This window comes from Camellia sinensis, chromosome 10, assembly GCF_055761805.1.
Source record: "Camellia sinensis isolate YWXY chromosome 10, ASM5576180v1, whole genome shotgun sequence".
In the NCBI taxonomy this organism is placed as follows: Eukaryota; Viridiplantae; Streptophyta; class Magnoliopsida; order Ericales; family Theaceae; genus Camellia; species Camellia sinensis.
The window spans coordinates 143964897-143991309 of NC_138970.1; the positions used below are offsets into that span (position 1 = coordinate 143964897).

The 26413-nt window shown below is 35.2% G+C and overlaps 1 protein-coding gene across 2 annotated transcripts in view; it reads left to right on the forward strand.

Moving 5' to 3' along the window:
* The first annotated feature begins 995 nt into the window (after window positions 1-995).
* The window catches only part of LOC114282084 (protein DETOXIFICATION 12), a 34748-nt gene continuing 9330 nt past the window's right edge, over window positions 996-26413 (forward strand). Inside the window, exon 1 of one of the 2 annotated variants that reach the window (XM_082892496.1) lies at window positions 996-1318. In XM_082892496.1, coding sequence (XP_082748622.1) covers window positions 1076-1318 — 243 coding nt within the window. In that variant the 5' untranslated portion in view covers window positions 996-1075. The remainder of the gene's footprint in view (window positions 1319-26413) is intronic. The other variant, XM_082892497.1, reaches the window with a different exon arrangement.

Sequence of the window (26413 nt, forward strand, 5' to 3'; positions counted from 1 at the left end):
ATAAAAAAAATGGTGTTTTTTTTAATTTAAATAAATAATTATAGTTTTTTTAATATATCTTTTTTATTTATAATAAAAATGTAGTCTCTAATTAAAAAGAGAAAGTGAGCCAAAAAAAGAGACCAATCTGAGACACAATAAATAATTGGAAAGATGAGTGTAAGATTGTTAAATTTTTTTATAATTAAATATGATGTAACTTATTTTTGGTTAGTTTGGTAGATTAAAATAATTATGAATTTGATATTATTTTAACTTATTTTGTCTTTTAATGTTATTTTAATCAAAAAATATTTAAATACATACGACTCACATTTTTTTTTTTTTTTGATAAATACACTAAAGTTTTTATATGACTCAATTCAACCACATTTTAAAATTTTAAAAATGTGTTAACACACCTTTGTTCAATTCGGTAGTAGTAACTATTTTAAATTCTATACTTTGTTAGATGGTGAAATTCTATAAAAAGTTCAATAAAAATTTCAAATACAAATTAATATTTTAATTTAAACTTTTAGCAATGAATTTGATAAATTATATTTTAACTTAAACGAACCGCTATCATACGATACTTGCTGAAGTCACGGCCGGCGGTGGTGTTGCCGTAAATGGTGGTGGAAGTCTTATGTATGGAGTTTTATATTGCAGTGAAATTATTGTCATCATGAACTGATTTATTATAATTGATTTCTATAACAGTGAAATTATTATCATTTTAAATTGATTTTTTTGTAAAGGATGTGATACCAATATTAATAATTTATATTAATTGATTCTTGTAAAATATATTTATCAATACTATTTACACCGTGCCTTCAAGCACGAGCGGACGTACGTTAGTTAATACATATCATACATGAATGTTTTGTTTATAAAATATAAATTTTAATTTTAATATAAATATATATATATATATAATAGATTAAAATGATATTTTTTTAAATTAAAATATAACTTTATGATAGTCTCAAGTGAATATGTGGATGAGAGGAGTCCATCTATGCCAAACTGCGTCTCTTTCTCTGTTGATAATTCCCATTCCAAAAGGAGCTGAGTGGGAGAGAGGAGAGAGATGGAAGAGGGATTGTTGTTATTGAAAGAGGAGAGAGAAGAGAGGAGAAGATGGGTATGGGGTGAGGTGGGGGAAGAGGTGAAGAGGTTGGGGTGGATAGCTGCACCGATGGTGGTGGTGACTTTATCACAGTACTTGTTGCAAGTTGTTAGTACCATGATGGTAGGCCACGTCGGTGAGCTCTCTCTCTCTAGCTCCGCTATCGCCGTCTCTCTCGCCGGCGTCTCCGGCTTCAGCCTTCTCGTAAGCTCCTCACTCTCTTACTTTATTCATGGTTATCAGAATCTTGATCCGGATCTTACGATCCTACGATCTTACGATCCATTTGAGTGTAATCGATCCGGATCGTGTAAAAAACTCTTTATAGTTAGGATCTTTCGATCTTGGTAGTGAGATCTTATAGGATCGTGGAATCCCGATCCGAATCCGATCCTATCCGATCTAATTTACAAGCCTTGTTTTGTATTGTATGACATATTTTGTTGTAAATTTTATATTTGTTGTCTAAATATCAATTTATGTTGTCAAAATAAATAATAAAAATTAAGTAGTATTGAATCAAATAGACTAAGAAAAACAAATTAGAAAACAAACATTCAAATATTGTGGTAATTTAAGAAAATTAAATAGTCGAAAAAACAAACTTAGCTTTAGCGGAGTCTAAGAAGGGTAAGATGATTGTAACTTTATCCCAATTTCTGGAGAAATTATTTTTGTGACTCGAATCCGCTCCACCAGGATGCTAACGGCAAATCTTATCATTCGACTAAGCTACTCTTTTGAGTTCTTAATCTATTTTCATATCCAATTTTGTTAAATATTTTTTCTTCACTTTTTATGCATTATTGTACATTGTAAAGTATTTTGTTATAGAATTCTTCTTCTTCTTCACCTTCTTTTTTGATAAAATACAGAACTTTTACCATCGAGTTTTCTATTGCATAATATTATATGTACATTTTACATGGAGTATTATATTTTTCACAATATCTTCACTTCTTTTTAATAAAATATAGGTTCATTTTGTGTATACTTAATAAGAAATATTTATTTAAATTAAATTATTATGTAATTTGTCTTTTTCGGTAGGATCTTACGATCATCGATCCGATTCTACGATCCGATCTTATAAACACCTCCAACGATCCAACGTAGGATCCCGATTTTAACAACCTTCCTTTTATTTATTTTTTATCATATGATAACATACTAAGAATTAAAATCTCAATGTTTCACTGTCTCAACTAATATGAATACTCATAATTAATTTATTTGTTTATAAATAATTATTACATAATTAATAATATATTGTCATATGATTAAGTGATTTAAAATGATGAAAATAAATAAATATATTTATATGTATAGCAGGCCCTATACATTATTTATTTACATTTTATTTTATTTCTTTTTCTATCACTCACTATATCTCTTTTTATGTGTGCATTTTTATATAATTTAATTAGTTAATTTGAGCTTATAATCAAATACAACTTTTGCATTACACTAATTTTTAATTCTGCCTCAAATAAAAATTAAGTTAAATTGGATTGTGAATTTTGTTAAGATTTTAATTCAGTAATGCCCCTTTTGAGTTAAGATTTTTGGCTCCGTCACTAATTTTATGATTCAGATTTATTCTACATATACATTTCATGCTACATAAACTTAATCTCTACCACAAAAACACCAATAGACAAATCTGGGTTGGTAAATCTGGCTTACTAATCATTTTGGTTATAGTAACGTTGGAGAATCCTATATTAGTTAATTACGCTTTTCACTAATACAATTTGATTTAAATTTTATTTTAATTTTTATAGTTTCAAATTGAATATAATTTAGTTCATACATTTTAAATATAATTTTAATTTAGTCATTCAATTCAAATTAGAGGTTAAAATTTAATACTTTTTATCAATTTTTGCTAAAATGTACATGTAGGTAAAATTAATAGAAATTTAGATGAAATAACTAAATTAAAACTAGACTTAAAGTATAGAGAAAAAATTATTCAAATTAAAATAATAGAAACTGAATTACAATTTTAATCAAACTATAAGAATGGAAAGTGTGTAAGTAACGTGGGCCACGTTTTTTTGTACGCACATAGGTCATGTTTGTTTGGGTGGACATGAGTTTGGAATTGGACTAATAGTCCAATAAAATTATTAATCCGGTGTTTGGTTAAACAATTGAAGTACGGATTAATTATTTTAAACTTGACTATTAATTAAGATAGGATACATAATCCAACAGATTCGTAGTCTTAGGACTATTAGTTATGAGAATGCTAATCCAGTCCGCCCAAACTATGTAGTCTTAGGACTATTAGCCATGAGAATGCTAATCCAGTCCGTCCAAACTATGTAGTCTTAGGACTATTAGCCATGAGAATACTAATCCAGTCCGCCCAAACAAACATGGTCATAGAGTCTACTATGCACACGTTTTTTTTTTGTTGTAGCTTTTGTTTTGTTTTTTTTGTTTTTGTCATTTATGTGTAGTTTGGAATAGTCTCCAACTACATCACGTAAATAACGTGGGCCAAACAAATTTTTTACCAACTAAAAAAATATAATCAGTATTTTACAAATAAAATAAAAAGATGTATTTGAAAATATAAAAAAATTATTTACAATATTGCCCACTTGTACATAATTTCTATTTTCTTATAAAAGTATCATCCTTAACACCACAAAAATCACAGAATAGGTGAATTTTATTCATTACAAAAAAAAAAAAATTAAAAATGTTAGAGACACCAAATATTTACATCACATAAACAACGTGGCCCAAACAAATTGTTTACCAACTAAAAAAAATTAAATCATTATTTTACAAATAAAATAAAAAAGTAAGATGTATTTGAAAATATATAAAAAAAAATTCTTACAACATTGCCCACTTGAACATAATTTTAATTTTCATATAAAAGTTTCATCCGTAACACCACAAAAATTACAAAATAGGTGAATTTTATTCATTACAAAATATTTTTTCAAAATATTGTGGACATCAAATAAATTATCACATATTCTATTGAACCTCTCATATTGTAGTGGGATTCACACAAATCACATGTGTGCAGGTTTTACATCCATGTGAAAGATTTGATAAAAAAATTAATAATTTATTTAAAATTTCTAACATAATTCAATATTTTTGTGGGACGAAGAGAGTTTATATTGTTACAAATATGTTTTGGAGTGAAAATCTAAAAAATTAAAAATAATAATAAAATATCACAAAAAACGTATCTGCCACGTCTGTTAGGCCTAGTTTGGGAAGACTAAATAAGTGTACTTTTTGACTTTTTATGAAATATGGATTGAGTTTGGGTTGGGTTTAAAGTGATGTGTTAAAGAAGTGATGTGACTTAAATAAGATGATGTGACTTAAATAAGATAGTGACTTTTTGACTTTTTATCTTTTTTTAATCTTCCCAAACTAGACCTTAGTATGCATGCCTTTCACATTAGTCAAAGTCCACAATAGTTGTGAATTCTACCAAAAACAAAAAACAAGAACAAACAAACAAACTAACCAAAATTCAGAATTGCCATTCCACATGAAGTGACGTTGCTCTGCACGTCTGGAACAATACATTGAATCTCACACTTTTCGATTTCCACCAATGGGCAAAATTGTAGGGTTTCTAATTTTTTTTTATATTATTTTTTAATACATTTTTTTTAAAAGCAAAATTAAAAAAATTATTTTAAATATATTAATTTTTTTAACTCATATTTTAATTAAATAATTAAAAAATTATTAAATTAACTTGTTTCCAACCGAGTCTTAATAAACAGACATGTAACAGTAGTTGTATGATGTTTTAGCGTCTTATGCATTTTCAAAATATATACATATATATATTTGAAAAAAAATAATTGATTAATGTAAGTTTGGAAATCCGCAAACCCATTTTATTCCCTAAAATGAAAAAAAAAACCTTTAATGTTGAAGGAAACTTCGGTAGCAAATGAAAACAAGTTCAGATGCAGGCACTGTTTGTTACAGTTTATTAATGTGGTTTGCAGTTTTTATTTTATTTTATTTTTATTAATTATTTAAAAGGATTTTGATAGAGACCCTCTCCAATCACCACCCCACCACCCCACACACACGTGGCGGATGGTGATTAGAAGAGAATGAAAAAAAAATAACAATTGACCAATCATTTTAAAAGGGGGTAAAAGGGTGTGGGGAAAAGAGGGTCTGGAACATTTTTCTATTTAAAAAATATGTGTTAGGGGTCTATTTTTTTTTATAACTAATGAGTAAGTTACAAACAACCTATTAAATTAATAATAAATTTCTAATTAAGAACTTCAAACTTATAATAAAATACATCAACCATAACCAAATTTTTATTAGTTTACTATTGTCTATTATTGAGACAATGATTAGACATTTTTGAAGAATTATGGAATATTATTTGCATGATATTCTCAACCGATCAAAAACATATATACACTGAGTTAGTCGTCATTTATTTTCAAACGAATGTGATTTAACATATTTCACTTGTAAAATTTTGAATTGATTTAAAACATCATTATATGATAGTGGTTGCATGGAGTTTTCATGTAGTTTTAGAGGACTTGACAAGATGGAGAAGGGGATGTCTTAGATATTTCTATTTCTATGTGTAGTATATGCATCAAGACTGTACGAGCACGGAATAATCTTCTTGTATAATCTTGTTGATGAAGTTTGCATTCTTCTAAACATCGTCGCTTTACTTCTTGAAAACACAAACGTGTGCTAGCCGGCGGGTGTGTGCCGGATACCTTTCCAATGCCTAAGTCAGCAAATAGACAATAGACAAAAAGTTCTGTGTTTTTTAGGGTAGAAATTGTGATACCTGTACATAGGTCCGCTTTTATAGATTCCGCTTGACACAATCTTAGTAGGACTTCAACTCTCTTTAGTAGAGTCCTCCTAGGAATCACAAAGATAATGCTTATCTTTTTACGCCCTCCTCACTGTTTAACCAAGTGAGATGGTTCAACCACGGTTTGGTAATAGCACAACCGAGCTAGCACTGCCTTGCCTTACACCAGTTTTAACCGCGCTCACTTAGCTCAGTGTTACCTTAGGCATCATCTAGCTCGGTTCTCCTTCAACATATATCTCGGTCCAGAGTACCCAGACAAAGCTACTAGCAGACATCTCTGACCGAACTGATGGGATCAAAGACAAAGCTATGCAGACCATTACCTCAGCCCATAGCTTGGTCCATTTCAACATCTGGACTTAGCTCGGCCCAAGTTCACACATAAATTACCCTCTCAATTGCCCTTTAATTCCATCGGCAATGCATGATTTGGGATTATTCCTCTCTAGCTGAGCTAAATGTTCAAGCCTCCAACCGAGCTCAAATATTACCGAGCTACCGATTTGCCCGGTCCAAGAACGTCTTGTTAGTTGCTCTGCACGTCGTTTCACTTCTCAAGCACGTCTGAATCGTTTTTCATTCCTCTGGACACATGGCTTGCTCCCACTAGTCAAGTACACCTGCTACAGCCGTTTTTTTACTATGAAAGTTTGAACAGTCCCGCCCATTCTCGTGTCTTTACAAAAAACCATTTTTTGAATCAAACACCCTTACTGTTCATCTTCTCTCCCTGGCCTCCTAAGTCTCCACATTCACTCATTCAATCTCAACCCAAGACCATAGCACCTGCTTCGCTCGTGTTTTTGCTGGCATTCCTGCTATTTGGTCTTTGACTTCTTGTTTAAATCTGTAAGTTGCTCAAGCCCCTTCTTCCTGTTTATTCTGCGAATATTATATATATATATATATATATTTATTTATTTATTTTAAAATGCATTACTTTAGCTCCACATACGTGTGTAATGACCACCAAGATTTTGAGAAAATAGCAGAAAACCCAAAAACCACGTGCTCAAACCCCAAAACATTTTAACTGGACTTTCAATCAGTCTAGACCACGAGCTTTTGATCTAAAATAATACTACGACCGAGCTAGGAACCTGTTTGCGGTAGGTTTGCGCATGACCGAACTAGGAACCTTTTTGCTCAATAACCGAGCTAAAACCATAAACCCTCCTACCTCACAGCCCAACTAAAAACGGGTTGTAACCCATTCACCCGATCTAGGGTTATGTTATTTTGCCTTTTTGCTTAGCCCAGTCCAGTCATCTGGGCATAACACTTTTTATCTCTACTTTGCAGACTTGACTAGGTTGGCCAGGCATACCTTTGTACCTAGTCCCCTTGGCGTCATTGCTCAACCGAGCCATCAAAGTCACCTCAGCACTGAGCTAGGCCGCCGTGCTAATTTTTATACAACCTTTAAGTTTAATGGGCAAATACAGATTCCTAGTAAACTCGCCCGGGGCCATTGTCGAATTCCAAAAAGACTACCATATCCCCGACGATGTCCACCTCTCCCTAGCCAAACTAGATACCATGACCTGGGAAAAATCGGACTTTGTGCCCTTCACCGTAATATCAATTGTAGAGGCAACCCAACTCTCCACAAATACCTATAGAATAATGAATGGCATCGCCGAGCTAAACCGCCGGCTCGGCCTCAACCTCGGATTGGCCGAGCTATTTAACCAATATTTGCTCGGCCAAAATAATAATGGTTGGGTGTACTATCTCAGGGTAAGAAGAGGCCAAGAGAAAATCATAAAAAATACACCAGACAGAGACTTAAACGATGACGATTTTTTTTAGGTTTCGGGCAACTTTGAAGATCAGGAAGCCCAGATACCGAGCTATAATATAAACTGGAATAAAGGTACTGCTGGTAAGAATACCTCGATTTAATTTTTCTTTGTTGTTCCCGGCTATAATTTTTCACCATGCTAACACAAGCGCTTTGTCTTTCTTTTTTGCAAACTTAAACCAACTTAAATCACAGTACACATACGCCAACCAAGATGCCTTTTACGCCGCGCTCCAATACCATCACCGTGATTGGGCCGAGCTACTGAACTTCAAACCGACCTACCGGTATAGCGAAAGGAGAAAGACCAAGGAAACTGATTTTCTTTTCGAACCATCACCAGAACCAGGCCCAAACCTACCCGAAATCACCCTCATTCCCCTAACTGAAGAATAAGAAGTGGCTAAGCACCGTGCTGTTCCCGCCCTAATCACCGAACAGACCACAGCTCCAACTGCCGAGCTGCAAACTGAGGCACCACAGGCTAGTCAGTCACCCGTGGTTGTGGTGGCCCTCCCCACAACCCGAGCTTCTTCATCTCGGCTAAGCAAACGGCCACGTACACAATGCCTGAGAGGCGAGGATGACACCGAGCCATCCGAGACTGAGCTTCAAGAAGCAACTCACTCCCAAGGTCACAACCGACCTAGCCCTTCAAATCCTCTCACACCGCCGGTGTAGGCACCGTCTGTCTCCTTTAGGGGTTGCGCAATAACGGCCTCTGACTCTGTTAGTGCCGAGAGGGATCATCTTCTGGCCTTTAATTTGGGGAAGAGCGTCTGCCTACCTGCTGAAATTGAGTGACATGAGGGCTTGATCGAGCTAAAGGCCATTCGCTCAGCATCTAAGTCGATGATACTCGTAAGCCCCAAAATCCCTGCAACTTAACAAATGATACCGTGATGGTCCCAATGCTTGGTTTTCCTATAACCGCTCTGAATGTTGCGCAGGCTCTGCAAAAGAGGCAAGTGGCTCATAAACAAGTGCTTGAGCTACAGAAGACGGTGTGGTCAGCTGTTGCTGAAGCAGATGCCAAGGCAGCCAAACTAAAAAAACTAAGGCCAAGCTGGCCGAGCTAAAAACTAAAAACGTAAGGCTAGCCGAACTGGTCAGCACGGCAGAGACTGACAAACAGAAAGCTTTAGCTGAGAAAAAAGACTGCTACCTGCGGGAGCTGGCGAAGTTGGAAAGGAAGAAGAATGCCGAGCTGGAGGAGGTAAAGAAAAAAATGCAAGGCACAGAGGACCGAGGTTTCAAGGAAGGAAAGGAGACCTATGTCCAACAGTGCGAAGCCGTCAAGGATATTTTCTTTAAGTGTGGTTGGAAGGCCATTGCTAAAAAGCTCGGTTATGGACATGACTCTGAGATTTTCCTGAATCTCCCTCCCCACTTCATACTGGGATACATGACCGACTATGCTAACGCGGTCCAACAAAAGTTCCTTGAAGAAGGGGAGGATGATGAGGTCCCTGTTCCACATAACGCCCCTCCTTCCAACACTCAGCTCGGCCGTCAATCTGTATCTCCAACTCCGGTGGACTCCAGCCAAGCCTTGCGTCCGGCAATTGACGAAGCGCCTGTGTGCGAGCCTAACCAGGGAGCAGATACTGTAACCGACTTACCAATGGGCGAAGTCCGGGTCGATTTGGACACCGACCTTGAAGATTTGTTTGCTTGATTTCTCTTCTTTTTTTCTTTTTCTTTTTTAAGAAAATGTAACCGGGCTGCACGCCCCTCCCCTTGTATTTACTTACTAATGAAATGAAAGAAACTTTCATTTTTGCAACTTTTTGTTCGGTTCACAGCCCACCTTTTGTAATCATCTTCCAATTAATGGAAAAAAATTTGTCTCTTTGCTCGATTACTGTGTTTCAATGTTTTGCATCATGTCAGACCGAACTAACTGGCTTAGCCTTACTTGATCATGCCAACCTTCTTTGGCCGAGATAGTCATCTCGGTCCAAGAGTTTGAAAAAATTTTGTTGGTTAAACCGACCAACCTTCTTCATCCTAGATCCTTATCTCAGCTGAACAAGAGAATTAAATGTTGGTCAAACTTGCCAACCTTCTTCATCCTAGATCCTTATCTCGGCTTGGTCAAACCTGCCAACCTTCTTCAGCCTAGATCCTTATCTCGATTGAAGAAGAAAAAGTGTTGGTCATACCTGCCAACCTTCTTCAGCCTAGATCCTTATGTCAGCTGAAGAATAAAAAGTGTTAGTCATACTTGCCAACCTTTTTCAGCTTAGATTCTTATCTCGACTGAAGAAGAGAACTAAATGTTGGTCAAACCTGCCAACGTTCTTCAGCTTAGATCCTTATCTCGGCTGAAGAAGAAAAAGTGTTGGTCATACTTGTCAACCTTTTTCATTGCCAACAGTTGGCAATAATTATGAACAACTTTTACAGTAGGAAAAATTGTGCTGGAAAAAACTACTTGCTTTATTCGAAAAAAGAAAAATTACAAGTGTTTTAAGGAAAAACTAAAAATAAAATAGTTTAAGATTAGTCATGTTCCATGGCCTGGGAATACCTTTGTTGTCCATATCTTCAAAGTGATATGCCCATTTTCCTGCTAAACCAATCATTTTGTATGGTCCTTCCAAGTTAGGTCCTAACTTGCCATCTCTAGGTACCAAAGTGTTGTTTATTACTTTGCGCAGTACCCAATCTCCAATCTTGAATTGCCTTGGGTGCACTGTTTTGTTATATTTTCTGGATAACTCTTGTTGGTATGAGACAATGTGAACTAATGCCCTTTCTCTTCTTTCCTTGGCAAGGTCGAGTTCCAAGGTTATAGCCTCACCATTCAAGTTTGGGTCAAAATTTTCGCTTTTAATAGTGAGGAGGCCTACTTCCAACGAGATTACCGCCTCCATGCCATAGGCCAAGGAAAAATGCGTTTCTCCAGTTGATCGTCGAGGTGTGGTACGATAAGCCCATAAAATATGAGGAAGTTCTTCAGCCCACTTACCTTTTGCTCTTTCAAACCTCTTCTTTAGACCGTCTAAGACAACTTTTTTGGAGGCTTCAGCCTGGCCATTAGCTTGGGGGTACACTGGTGTAGAGTTGTAGAATTCTATTTTGTATTCTTCGCAAAAGCCCTTGAAGATTTTGCCATCAAACTAAGTGTCGTTGTCGGATATTAGAGCCTTGGGTATGCCGAATCGAGTTATGATGTTCTGCCAGATGAATTTATTAACGTCTTTCTCTTTTATGGATACGAGTGCTTCTGCCTCCACCCACTTTGTGAAATAGTCTGTTACTGCAAGAAAGAACTTTCTTTTACGGGGCGCAGTTGGAAGTGGTCCTACTATGTTCAGTCCCCACATTACAAAGGGCCACATGCTGGTCAATGATAGAAGCTCTCTAGCTGGTTGATGTATTTGGTGTGCGAACTTCTGACATTTCTCGCACTTCTTGACATATTTCTTTAAATCTGTTTGCATGTATGGCCACCAATATCCTTGTGAAATTGCTCTGTATGCCAATGATCTTCCCCCTTGGTGGCTCCCGCAGACGCCTTCATGTATTTCGAACAAAAATGCCTCAACCTTACTGTGATGGACACACTTTAAGTAAGGTCCTGTGATGAAATTTTTTGTACAATGCTAGTGATGGAGAAAGCCAAAATCATTGTGATTTTGCTATAATTTTGTTGGCTTCTTTCTTTGCTTCAGACAAGGTGTCATCTTTTAAAAATACTATAATAGGGCCCATCTAGAAAGGGCCTAGCTCGGCACAACATGCTTCGGCTACTTTGGGTTCTTCAATACTTGGTCTAGATAGGAAGTCAATCAGCAATGAGTGTGGGATAGATGTATCTGCCATTAACGCAAAACCAGCCAGCTAATCCACCCTACTATTTTCCTTTCGGTCGATTTACTCTATCTGGACTACTTCGAACTTCATGATCTCCTTTTTGACCAACTCTTGGTACTTAGCCATCCTATCATCCTTTGCCTCATAGTCACCTGAAATCTGGTTGACTACTAACTGGGAGTCGCTATACACCATTAACTCGGTGGCCATCATGTGAAGTGCTGATTTTAATCCTGCTAGCAATGCTTCATACTCCGCCTCATTATTGGATGCTCGGAAGCCAAGGTTGACTGCATATTCAATTGTTAGGCCATCTGGCGAGATGAGGACTATGCCAAGTCTTGCACCGTGCCTGTTGGATGCTCCATCCACGAAGAGTTTCCACATCTCTCTGACAAATAGCTTCCAACAAGTGGAGGGATCGGATGATGTCTTGGGATTAGGGGTGTTACTGATGTCTTCTTCCAGGACAATGTCAATTATTGGGTTTAGATCTTCACTATTTGACTATCTCAAGTCTTTACTTTTTGGTGAGTCCTCGTTGGCAGTGTTGTGGTTTGTTCCTTCTTTCCTTTTCTCAAGCCTGAATGGCTTGTTATGCAGTTGGGCGTCCTGCTTTAGGGCTCTGCAATTCTTGCTTCACTTTTCCCCTTGCTTTCGGTTGCTCCAGTCAACTCGATCGGGCAAACATGATGACTTCCTGGTGTGAACTCGGCTACAAAGTCTACCAAAGCTTGAGTTTTTATTGCAGTTCTTGGTTGAAACTTAATATCGAACTGCCCCAACTCCACTGCCCATTTCAAGATTCGTCTAGAAAAATTCGCCCTCTCAAATAAAGCTTTTAACGGGAAAGCCGTTAAGACAATCACGGTGTGGGTATGGAAATAGTGTGACAACTTTCTTGAAGCCATCAAAGCTAAGACCAGCTTTTCCAATGGCAGGTACCTTATTTCAGTGCCTAGCAATGTCTTGCTAACATAAAAGATAGGTAGATGTCGTATTCCCTCTGCTCTGACCAACACTGCGTTAACTACATGCTGGGAAACTGCTAAGTACAAAAAGATCTCTTCTCCTGGTACTGGGGTTACTAACAACGGAGGAGAGGTCATGTAGTCTTTCAAGTTTTCCAGGGCGCGGTCGCACTCATCATCCCACTCAAACTTGGCCTTCAATGCCTGGAAGAATAGGTAATACCTGTCTGACGATCGACTTATGAATTGGTTGAGCGCGGCTGCTAGGCCAGTGAGATACTGTACCTCTTTGACCATGTTGGGCCTCTCTAGATCTTGGAAGGATTTGATCTGAGAGGGATCAACTTCTATACCCCGGTTAGTCACTAGGAAACCCAGGAATTTGCCTGACTCTATGCCGAATGCGCATTTAGATGCGTTTAGACGCAACTTGTGGGACTTCAAAATTTGAAACATTTCATCTAGGTTCCTGAGATGGTTCTTCTCATCTCTGGTTTTGACCACCACGTCATCTATGTAAGCCTCCATTGTTCTGCCTAACAATGGTTTGAATATTTTGGTGACCATTCGTTGGAATGTAGCCCTTGTGTTCTTTAGGCCAAATGGCATGACCTTGTAACAGTATAATCCTCTAGGTGTTGTAAATGACGTGACCTCTTGGTCCAGTTCATACATAACGATCTGATGGTAACCACGATACGCATCAAGGAAGCTAAGTCGGTTATGCCCTGCTGTCAGGTCCACCAGTTGGTCTATCTGTGGTAGGGAAAAACTGTCTTTTGGGCATGCTTTGTTAACTGTTTTGTAGTCCACGCAAATGCGCCATTTGCCGTTCTTTTTTGGCACTACTACAGTATTGGAGATCCACCTGGGATAGTGTACTTCTCTGATTGCTCCTACCTCCAGCAGGTTTCCCACTTCCTCCGCCACTATCTCTGCGTGGTGGAGTGCCAATCGACGAGTTCGCTGTATAATTGGTCTGGTAGCTGGATGGGCATTAAGTTGATGGCAGATGAAGTTAGGGTCAATGCCAGGCATGTTGTACGGTGTCCAAGCAAACACTTCGATGTTAGAGGTCAAAAATTCCATGACCTCTATTCTCTTAGTACTGGACAGAGACGAGCCGAGCAAAAAGAACTTCTCTGGGTTCTTTTCATCTATCCTTACATTTACTAAGTCTTCCACCGCCTTCTGTTCGGCTGCTTTGCCGACATCTACAAATAGTTCGTTGCTCTCTGGCTCCTCCACCACCTGTACAAACCCTTTTGCAGCCCGACTGCCGTTTACCATAATGAAGCACTGTTTCGACATGATTTGATCTCCTAAGACTTCTTTAATCACTCCTATTTTGTTGGGGAACCGTAATGTCTGATTATAGGTTGATGCCACTGAACGCATGGCGTGCAACCATGCTCTTCCTAAGATTTTGTTGTAGGTGGAAGGGACCTTCAATACCCAAAATTCCACCTGTTTCGTCATTGTTCCTACCTTAATTGGCAGAATTATCTTGCCAACTGGCCATTCTGGCATTGAGTTGAAACCAACGAGGGGAGATGTTGCGGGCGCCAAGTCTTTGTCCTCCAATTTTAGTTGCTTGAAGGTCTCGTAGTACATTATCCCGCACGAGCTTCCTTGGTCAATCAGAATCCGCTTGATGTCAAAATTCTTGACGCACAAAGTGACCACTAGCGCGTCATTGTGAGGGCAATGTAGCCTTGTTAGATCCCTATCTGAGAAGGATATGATGTTCGTTGCCTCCGTTTTTTCCCTTTTAACGTTAGGTTGTGCACTTAGTACCTCTCTCAAGTGCTCAGCTTTTTTAATCATCCCTCTGAGCTGATATACCTACTCAGGTTCGATAATCCCATGTATCACATTGATTACGCCTTGGGACGGACCTTTGATAAGCATCCCACTTGGCCTGCTGTGGTCCTGGGGGCCTGGCTGTGTTCCCTCTTCTATATACTGGTCTAGGTGTCTAGCGGCCACTAACTCCTCCAGATGTTGCTTCAATGGTATACAATTTTCAGTTCGGTGCCCATTTTCATCATGGAATGTGCAACAGTACCTCTCATCGTACCCTCTTTGTGCTTCTCCCAACTTGGTTGCCCGCCGAACGAAGGGTTCATTGCGTATCTCGCTAAGAATCCTGTAGATAGGTTTGTTGAATACTGTGGTAACGGCAGTGCGGACTTTCAACTTCCTTGTTTGGGGGTCCTCTCTGTTAGCTCGCCTGCCTCTCCAATTCTTGCTTGGTTATTTCATCGTGTTGACTTTCGCTGTAGTCTTTTTATCCGGCACCGCTGTTGTGCCAGATTTTGCTTTAGCTCAGGCGCTATCTTTTTCTACCCGAATATGTTGATGCACTCTCTCCATTAGGGCCTCCATTATGAGGGGTGGCACCATCGTCATTGAATCTCTCAACTTGTTACCGACCGGTAAACCGCGTTTGTACTGTGCGATGGCGAGGTTTGTAGGGCAATCCCCAATCTGATTGAAAGTTTCCCAATATCGACTGTTGTAAGACCTCAATATTTCCTTCTCACCCATGTCAATGGAGAGTAGCTGGTCAATCTCCACTGGTGTCTTGGTATTCGTTCTGAATCTAATCACAAATGTCTCTGCCAACTGCGCCCATGAGGCTATGCTGCCTTCTGGCAGCCTTTTAAACCATGTTAGACCTAGGTCACCAAGGCTGGAAGGAAACAAGATACATATTAGAGTCTCGTTCCGCCGATATACCGCCATAACCTGGCGAAAGTGGCTCAAGTGCATGTAGGGGTCTGATTTCTCCTCATAAGTAGTGAATTTGGGCTGGTGGAAGCCTGAGGGTAATGGTGTGTTCTTTATTGCCAGAATGAACGGCGAACTATGCAACCTTGCTAGCGCTTTGTCAGCTGGTTCATAGGCAAGGCGTGGCTCTAGCTTTCTAACCTCGACACTCCCATGCGTCCTAGGTGTCAATCGTTGTAGTACGGAGACTCTGCGGGGTCGTGCGCTCGTGTGTCTTCTCTCCTTCGATGTCACGACCCAAACCCGGCCCTATGGGTTTAGCACCGTAACCGGCCAGTAATCCGAGATTACCGAAGGCCTGCTTAACAGAAATACAGTAAAACAGAGTACAGGGCCTGGCGGAAGCCAATACAGTAATTAAACAATGTCCAATGAGCTGTGACAGTCTGTATGCAAAAGATTTTCCATGCATTCATACATAAACGGTACAGAACAGTATGAACAATATTCACATCCATTCAAACTAGGGACCCAACCCTACATAACAGTACAGAAAACATTCCGTCTGTACAAAACAGTACGGTCTATACAAAATTTACAGTCACACAGTACAGGGACCTAATCCCTGTATAACAGTACAGTAAACAGTCAGTCTATACAGAACAGTTAGACAGTACAGAAGACAGGCGGGGGAAACAACCAAAACACCCCCAAGCCATAGCATGGCAACTCGGAACCTCGCAGTGAGGCGCAAAGGCTGGCTTGACAAAACTGGAGTAACCCTGACGCTCCTAGCTCCGATCTGGTGCCTGTACACCTACATATATATATGAGCAGTGAGCTAAAGCCCAGTGAATAACATAAAGCGTAAAGGGGTTTAGAATGAATGTCCTTACAGTAATGAAAACAGTTCAATTCAATCAGTATTTCAGTTGTTCAGTACAATAAACAGTCATATGTGGTACATCCATTAGTATAACAGTAACAGTAGGTCTTAAAAGACCGAACAGTAATGATGGCCATCAGTCAGTAAACAGTAGTGGTTCCACGAGGGAACCGACAGAGATCTCTGTAACAGTAACAGTAACAGTAAACAGTAGGTACTAAGGATGCCACAGTACAGTTCAGAAATAAAAGACATACATTCATTCAGTAATACCAGTTCAGTAAACAGTTCAGTTCAGTATTCAAAAGATATCAGTTGAACATATCTTTACACAATTGTTACTCACAGAGTTTGGGCTACAGTATGCTAGAGCGTATCTCCTCAGTTGCCAACCCTACACAGTTCACAGGTTGAACACACACTAAGCTACACAGTTGGGAAAATATCATAACTTAATCCCTAATTTGCCTTGGTGTGTTCTACAACGATATCCTCATCTAGATATCTTAAACTAGGCCTAAGAATGCCTAGGATGGGATGAGGATGCAAAAATACACTTAGAAAATATTTCGCAAAGTTTGCTGAAAATAGGAGCCTCGCTCGAGCGAGACTTTCTACGCTCGAGCGTAAGTCCAAAATCAAAGGCTTCGCTCGAGCGAGGAATCCTTCGCTCGAGCGGTCTGCAAAACAGTAAAAGTACTGGATGCTGAAATTTTACGTGCAATCGTCGCTCGATGGTCGCTCGAGCGGAGCCCTGGACAAAGGTGCTCGCTCGAGCGGGGAATCCTTCGCTCGAGCGAGGAAGCCAAATCTGGAATTTCCAGATCTGCCTCCCAAGCTCAAACCAAGCATTCAACCACTCCAAACTCGACCTCTTGGGCCCAAATTCTGGAAAACATCATTAAATTTAATGTATAACAAGTTTCAAAGCTCAATTTATGAATTCAAGCCCCAAAGGTGAGTCAATTAAAACCACATTCAAACCCATTTTCAAGAACAACATTCAAACATGTCATGTATGAGTTTTAAACCAAATTAAAGCTCCAAAGCTTGATCAAATGAGCTCATTTCTTTTCAAACCAGTTGGAAACATGGTCTATAACAACAATATGAGCATGCATGCACTAATGTCCATGTAATCAACCTCAAAATGCAACAATACCAACATGCATGCAAGAAATGATCTTCAATCCATCATTAATGAACCAAATCATGACTTAGCTCTACAAATTAACATGAATCATGCAAGAATGAACTCAAGAACAGCAACAAGAAGATGGATGTCCTACCTTAGTCTTGTATTCAAGGTCTAGGAGCTCAAAGTAGCAATCACACTTCAATTCTCAAACAATTCCAAGCAATTTAAGATGAAAACCAACTCCTCAAGTCTCTCTCTCTCTAAGGTCGGTTGAGGCAAGAAGATGGCTGAGCAAATGTGTTTTGATTCAAGTATAAGGCTCAAGTGTGTGTATATGAGATAGTGGCAAAATGGTAAATATGGCAAACTCTTTCATTGGCTTATTTTAATCTAATTTAATCATACCTAATCAGTTTTCAGATAAATATACCATAAAATCACATTAATTATGAGGGTCACGGAACATCAATCGGTTTCTAATTCGGCCACCGATAAGGCCTTCAATTAGCAGTTTAAACATATAAACATGAACAGATAATCAGACAATCAAACAGATAGAATGAAATTAACTAACATATACTTAGTCAATTCAGTTTCAATTTCAGTCAGTCAGTTCAGTATTTCATTCAGTTCGATTATCAGTCAGTTATCAGTTCCGTTTAGCAGTAATCGGTGATTATCGGTAATCAATCAGTCCTTAATCAGTAAACAGTATGAGGGTTGTTACATTCGAGCCCTTTCCTCTAGCACTGTCAGTAGGTCCGCCAACCTTGGCAACTCTGTGTACCTAGACGTCGTTTGGTATGAGTGCGATGGCCTATAACTGCTTCTTTCCGTGTAGGACCTTTCAGTCCTCATTCTCTCAGACCTGGAGTAACGAATCCTGGAAGTCCTTGATTGTGTATTGTTTATCTTGAGGCTCCTACTTTTAGCTTGTGATGGTGTGACTTGTCTGTCACGATCTTCCGAGTGGTAAGAGAGAGTGTTGCCTCTGCGCCCTTCTTTCGTTGCCACTCCTTTACCCATTATCTGGCACTTCATAGTCTCCATGTCTGCCGCTATCCTCCTTATTAATTCATTTTGCTCCTTCACGTGATCCTCCAAACCCTGAGGATCCAACCTCCGCCTCTGCCTTTCAAGACTTTGGGAGCGACGAGGATTGGAGCCCCGTCTCTTCGATGTGTCCCTCTAGGAGTTCCGTCATTGGGGGTCTAACTCTGCCATGGGTGGGATAAAGGTAAGCCTTTACATCTCCCGCCCCCCTCCGAGGTTTGCCCATCAATAGCAGATTGCGGCAAATCTTCATTGTGTGCCATTGATTTCAACTAAAGAGGAAAATTTCATCAAAAGGTTTTGTTTTTTGTGTGTTTCCCATAGACGGCGCCAATTGTGCGAGCATAAAATAATCTTCTCGTGTAATCCTGTTGATCAAGTTTGCACTCTTCCAAACGTCGTCGCTTTATTTCCTGAAAACACAAACGTGTGCTAGTCGGCGGGTGTGTGCCGGATACCTCTCCAATGCCTAAGTCAGCAAATAGACAATAGACAAAAAGCTCTATGTTTTTTATAGTAGAAATTGTGATACCTGTACATAGGTCCTGTCATGAGCTTTTATAGATTCCACCTAACACGATCCTAGTAGGACTTCAACTCTCTTTAGTAGAGTCTTCCTAGGAATCACAAAGATAATGCTTATCTTTTTACACCCTCCTCACTGCTTAACCAAGTGAGATGGTTCAACCACGATCTGGTAGCAGCACAACCGAGCTAGCACTGCCTTGCCTTACACTAGTTTTAATCGTGCTCACTTAGCTCGGTGTTACCTTGGGCATCATCTAGCTCGGTTCTCCTTCGACCTATATCTCGGTCCAGAGCACCCAGACCAGGCTACTAGCAGACATCTCTGACCGAACTGACGGGATCAAGGACAAAGCTATACAGGCCATTACCTCGGCCCATAGCTCAGTCCATTTCATGTGATTTAATATATTTCACTTGTAAAATTTTGAATTGATTTAAAACATCATTATATGATAGTGGTTGCATGGAGTTTTCATGTAGTTTTAGAGGACTTGACAAGATGGAGTAGGGGATGTCTTAGACATTTCTATTTCTATGTGTAGTATATGCATCAAGACAATTCTAACTTTTTAGATTTAGGATTCGTTTGAAAACATGCTATTTTAGTATCTTTTAAATTTTTTATGAAAAGATATGTAGCAAAGTAGAAAGAATGATATGATAACTTATAGTGACTTTTTAACTAAAACTAAAGGTTACCAAACGAAACCTTAGACATGGAAAAAAAATTTAATGAGTAAAATTATATGTAAAAAATGAAGTGATTTTCATGGTATTATTTAAGGATGGAAATAGGTCGAGGATTTTTGAGTTTTACATGTGAATTCTTAATTTTAAATTTAATTATTTTTGATGATGTAATTTCAAAATTTTTAACCCAAAATCTTGGCAACTTTGACTTGTATATTTTTATAATTGGCCCTATTATTTTAATACCCTCCCAAATTTTTTTTTTTTATTAAAAACAAATTTAGTCAAATATAATTAGGTGGAGAAATTTTGCCATCCCTATTACTTAACAATGGAATTGATATTATTAATCATACAATAAAATTTTCCTTATCAATTTTTTAGTAAACCACCACTGTTATGAATGGATTTATTTAAGAAATTTTATTTTTTGTTTTTGGATCAATACTCTGTACCATATCTTTTAAAACACCAACAAAAAGTGGTGAACCGATTACTACCAAATTCAAGCACCATATAAATTTGGTTCAGAAATATTGAATGATTAATCTTGATTTAAAGTTGTTTGAAATGATTTAAATAAGTATATTTTTTTATAAAAAATTAAAAATATACAAAAAAATAAAAAAGGTGATGTGACTCAAAAAAATAAAAAAAATTAAAATAAAATATAAAAAGAGGGCTAATATTTAACATGCCAAACAATCTCTCCGACAATCCAACTACTAACATGAAAACAAAACACATACACATACAAAAAAAAATTGCCAAATAAATTACTTTTTTTACTTATACCAAAAAAAATTGCCAAATAAATTATTATTTTTACTTATTACAAAAAGACGTTCAAAAAGTATAAAGTAATGATATGACTCAAATAAGTCAAAAAACTAATAAGCTAGCTTACAAGTTACTTCTCAAAAGAGGCCTTCATATAAATGGATATAATCACTACAATATATAAGAGTTTTAGAGACCAAATGTTTTGGTCTCTAAAATGAAAATTTTGTTAGAAAAAATATTTAGGGACTAATTTCTATTGTCATGAGCATAGTTGCTAAAAGGTCGTTTCGAAAAGTAAAAAACAAAACTTTTAGCGACAAAATTTTGAAAATGTCACTGATAAATAGATTTTTATGAACAAAATAATTTGGTCATAAAATGATTTATTTTTTGAGACAAAAAATGATAAAAATTCATCACTTATGTCTAATTTTCGTTGTTAAAAATATAATAACGATATTTTTCATAATCAAAATATTTAGTCCTGAAAAAATAATTTTACCCTTAACTTTTAATTTCTAAAATCTTAATTTTTTGTAGTGAATTTTAGAGGATTTGTAAACGCAGCCCAATTTTCAAAATGCTATGTCCAAATTTACATTTTGTATGAGTGTTCCTATAGTTAATTGTTTTTAGTTGACCTTGTGACTGAATGACCATTTTTTCCTTTCATGCCTTGCATAGGTTTTTCTTGCCTCAATGAGAGTAGAGTTATGATGGGTTTTACTTCGTCCCTGCCCATTTATATTTACTAAATGTACGTATATGTATATAATATATATTTAATTTTTTTTTTCAATATGATAAAACTAAAATCTAAAATATTACATTTAACATTTAGTTTTACTTATTTATTTCTTATCTTATATTTTTTAAGTTTCATTAATTATAAATCACTTTCTATAATATACTATTATCTAATATTTTTATTTTTAAAATTATAAAATTAATCAATTCCTTATTCTACTCCTGATGTGATATAGGTTAAGGGGTGATTTGAGATGTTTTAAATAAGTGTACTTTTTAATTTTTTATTAAAAAAAAAGTGTGAAAAAGTAGAGAAAGTTGGCAGAAAAGTAGAAAAAGATATTTATAGATGTTAATTGATGTGACCCAAATAAGAGATGGTTTGGAAGGTTCTCAATAAGTATATTTTTTTACTTTTTATATAAAACAAATGTGTAGAAAAATAGAAAAAGTAAATAAAAAAATAGAGAGAAGATATTGATAAATTTTGATAGATATTGATTGATGTGATCCAAATAAATATATGTATATAAAAAATATATATATTTTTGTTAATACATACACTAAGACAATACAAACTCACCCCGTCGCCATCCCTTGCCTTGTACAAGTCTCAATGTCTAGATGAGAGATTCCATTTCATAAGAGACGTAGCAAAGGACAACTATATATTTCATTTTGTGTTTTATGACCAAGAAGTTAAAAAATCTTGATTAATCAAACATCTAAATAAACAAAGTTATCATTCAAATCAAAACCTTGGGAGCCAAGAAAATACACACTCAAACTATTGTCACATTTAGGGCTCGTTTGACAAGTGACTTTTTTAGTCAAAAAGTCATTAAAAAAATTAAAAAGCCGACAAATCATACTAAAAAGTCAAAAAATTTCCTTTCTTTCTACTTTTTGCACATCTTTTCGTAAAAAGTCAAAAAGTCATCATAAACATACTATTTTTTTTTATATCACATTTTAGTAAAAAAACTAAAAAATTACTAAAAAAGCCTACTCTAAAACGAGGCCAGAACAGCTGGTGTATATTTTTCTAAGAGCCTAGAAAGTCACTCTTTCAGTCTTTTGTGCCATTTTAGTCTTTTTAATGAGATTTTCACAGTAGGGTGTTGTGCAATTTGTTTGGCCCGACAGATAATTTATTTTAATAATATGAAGTACATCATGTCACAAAATAATTTACGTAAAAAATTAAATTGATAAAATATTGATAATTATATGATCAAATCATCTTTACTTTAAAAAATATGAATAATGAATATGATTTTCAAAATAAATCATTTATTTTTTGAAAGAAAAATATAATTATTAATTTTTATTAATATAACTTTTTATACAGATAATCTTCTAGATAGATCCTTCAGCCCAAATACACATTGCACCCAAATATTATAAATAAGCGGGAAGAAGTGAAAATAATTAAAGAAAGGGTAAATTACACTGACACCCCTTGGGATTTGGTCAAATTATATCTCACCTCCTGATATTCTGAAAATTATATTTCCACCCCTATAATTAATAGTCTCATTTCACAAAATTCCCTACTTATATAAAGGCAGCAACTTTTAATAGAAAAACAGAAAAAATTATAAAAAAAAAAAAGAGTAAAACAAAGAAAAGGAAAGGAAAAAAATTAGAGCAAGTAAAATAAAATAAAGTAAGAAAAGAGAGAGAGTACATGAGTTCAATATTTTTATTCTGTTTAAATAATTATAATGATATGAGAGTTAGTATAATTTTTTAAATATCAAAAGATAATATATATTAAATTCAAATTTTCAGGAATGTAAGTGTAATTTATCCTTTGAGAAATATGGATGTGTAAGTGAAAGGTATTGTACCATCCATCTTACATGTATCTAATCCACCACACATCCAAGATGAACACAGTGAACATGGGTTGTTTGTTTGTTTGTTTTTTTTTTTTTTTTTTTTTTGGGGGGGGGGGGGGAATTTTCAGACACACACAATATATATATATATATATATAGATAAATGTGGTAAGTTATTTTAGTGTTAAAATCGGGATTGAGAAGACTGTTGTGCACCATGCGCAACAACCACTGTTGCATGGTTAATGAAGTCTTTTTTGACTTTTATTCTGATGATCTGAACCGTTCACCTTTTAAAAGACATTGAGTATAATATACCTGTAAAAATTTAAGTTAATCGAAGATCGGTATCCTTTTCATCTAGACATATTTGTATCTACAAAATTGAATGGTAAATTTAATTTTAAGTATAAATATGAATACAAGCATTTCTTGATGAAAGAGATACCGAAATCCAATTAATTTGAATTTTTGGCTGCATATTTTACTTGATATCTTCTAAAAATTAAACGGTTTAGATTGTCGAAATGAGATCCGAAAAAGACCCCCATTGACTGCGCAATGCGCAGCAACCTCCCCAAATTGGTTAAAATTATGTCATCACTATGTTATCCTATAAATTACATCCATAGTTTGTATCATCTACCATTTTAGTTTTTGTAATTCTAATTGTATTAATTTTATTATAAATTTGTTTTTTTGTTCCTTTTCCTTTTGTAATTTGAATTGTATTAATTTTATTACAAATTTACTTACTCTTTCCCTTTGAAAAATGTTAGGGACTTCAAATACTTTGTCAATATTTCTACCAAATATCTCACATCTTACATTCTTGTGAAACTTTTAGTAAAGATATTGATAAAACATTTAGAATTCCTAACATTACTCTTTTATATGCGGACTATCCATGCACAATTTGTCCATCCTTGACTGAAAATATCTCTTAAAACACACCCTACAAGATTAGTTAAGAGTCTCCATGGAATTGAAGCTAGACAGATTTCTACCCCATAATAATTATAATGAAGAAGTTAAAAATCTTGATTAATGACATTAAAATAAACAAATTTATCATTCAGAATCTAGGAAGCCAAGGAAATACACCTTTTAAAACTATTGTCGAAGCAATTGGGCACATTTTCTCCAAACATTGTCACTCTTTCAGTCATTTGTCATGTAGTGTGCCCTTTTTTTAAAAATGAGAGAGCCAAACAAACATTGCACCCAAATGTTTTTAAGCTTGTCAATAAGGTGGGGTTTGAGGATTATGTTTTTAATAATATTTTATTTTTTTCATTTTAAAAGTTAATACATTTGTATAGCATTTGCTAACATTTATGTTTTTAATTTATGTTTACAAAAATTTTATAAATTGATTTTTATTTATTTTTAGAAAAACATAAACTATAAACGCGTTTATTTTGAACAAAATGTTTGAAAAATTTAAAAACATAAACTAAAAAATTATGTTTTTCAGGCCTAAAATATTTATATTTATTTTTTATTATTTATGACAATGGGATCATACAGATTATAATTGAAAAAAAAAATTAATTGGAAAAAAATTATTTGAAAAAAAAAAATTTATTTGGAAAAAAAATTAATTAAAAAAATTAATTGAAAAAAAAAACTTTTTTAGTCAAAATTTTAAATTTCTATCTAAAAACCAGCGTAAACTCAAAATTTACAAACAGTGACAACCATTTATAAAATAAAAAAAAATTATCAAACAAGTATTTATGATAGTTTTTAAAAATTTTATAATATAAACTGAAAACGAAATGGTTACCAAATTTGCCTTTACTAATTGTTAAAAATTAGTTAATTAATTATTTTTTGTTATGAAGAAAGTTTTGTGAGTATTTTTTTTTTTTTAGAAAAATTATCATATTATCTTGGGTGAATTACACCAACGGTCCCAATAGTTTAGGGTTTGTGTTACTTTGATCCCTAACTTTTCGATTGTGACATATTTGCCCCTGAATTTTAAATCTTGTTCCAAACAAGGACAATTGAAGATACCATTGAATTTTTCAAGGGCAAAACCGTCAATTTGATAAAATATAAATTAATTTGACAAAAATAAATGTCAAAAAATTATTTTTAAATTTTTAAAAATTATTTCTACCTACTAAAGATAAAATTATATAAAAATGATAAATCTTTTAGATATTTATTTATTTATTACCAAATTAATTTTTATTATGTGTTTTAATGATGATCATGTAAAATTAATTTTTTAAAATTAATTATGTAATTTTTATCAATTTTACATAATTTTAGTTTTGGTAGGTAGACATAATTTTTAAAAATTTAAAAATATTTTTTTGACATTTATTTTGGTCAAATTAGTTTATATTTTATCAAATTGATAATTTTGCCCTTGAAATTAAGCAATGATATCTTCAATTGTTCTTTTTTGAAACAAGATTCAAAATTCAGAGTCAAATGTGTCATAATTGAAAAGTCAATGATCAAAATGATACGAGTCTCAAACTATAGGGACTTTTAGTGTAATTTGCCCTATTATCTTTATAGTATTTTCATTTTGGAAGTCACATTACATCATCAAAGGTTATCAAAGTGCATATAGTAAATTGTCTTCAAACAATATTGTTAACATTTTCAACCCAAAAAAAAAAAAAAAAAAAGAAGTTACTTTTCAAAAAAGTTTAGGGTAGAAAAAAATCATTAGGGTAGAAAAAAATAATTTTAAAATGATGATAGTATAATTTTTTTTTTTTTTGGCATAAATTTATGTATGAACTACTTATACTTCTATTATTTTAAAATGATTTTGTCTACACACCACTTTTTTGAAATTCTCCCTAAATTTTTTACTTTTGACTTTTTTAAATAAAAAGCTAGTTATTAGAGATTCTCAAATAAGACTTTAGGAAGTGAAAGTAATTACAAAAATATAAAGATGTAAATAAGGTCTGTTTTGGTACAAGTGAGTATAATTATAATTTTCATTTGTACCAGAGCACATACTTACTTGATGCCTATATTTTGCAATTGTTTTCTCTACTTTTCAATTTAAAATTTCTGTAATTTTTTAAATGAATAGGCAGCATCCACAGTGGCCTCTTCTAACTGACACCTGTCCATGGATGAGGACATTTTGGTCCAGTGAACCAAGTATGCCTTACTTCACACAATGAAATACTATACAAAGAAAAGGGTGCAGTTTTCAGCTAGAATTGTTCAGGGGGTGTCTGGGAAGAAAAAAAAAAAGCCTAATTTAGTCTAAAATTCACAAAAAGACAAAATAGACTAAAATAGCTAATAAGACAAAATATCACATCAAACCCATAATCATTTCACTTTTTCTCTCACAAACATCGCATCCAACCATAAAAAAATCCAATCATCTTTCCAAACACAAAAATTTTAACCTACTAAAATAGCCAAAAATTAAAATAACCTACTAAAA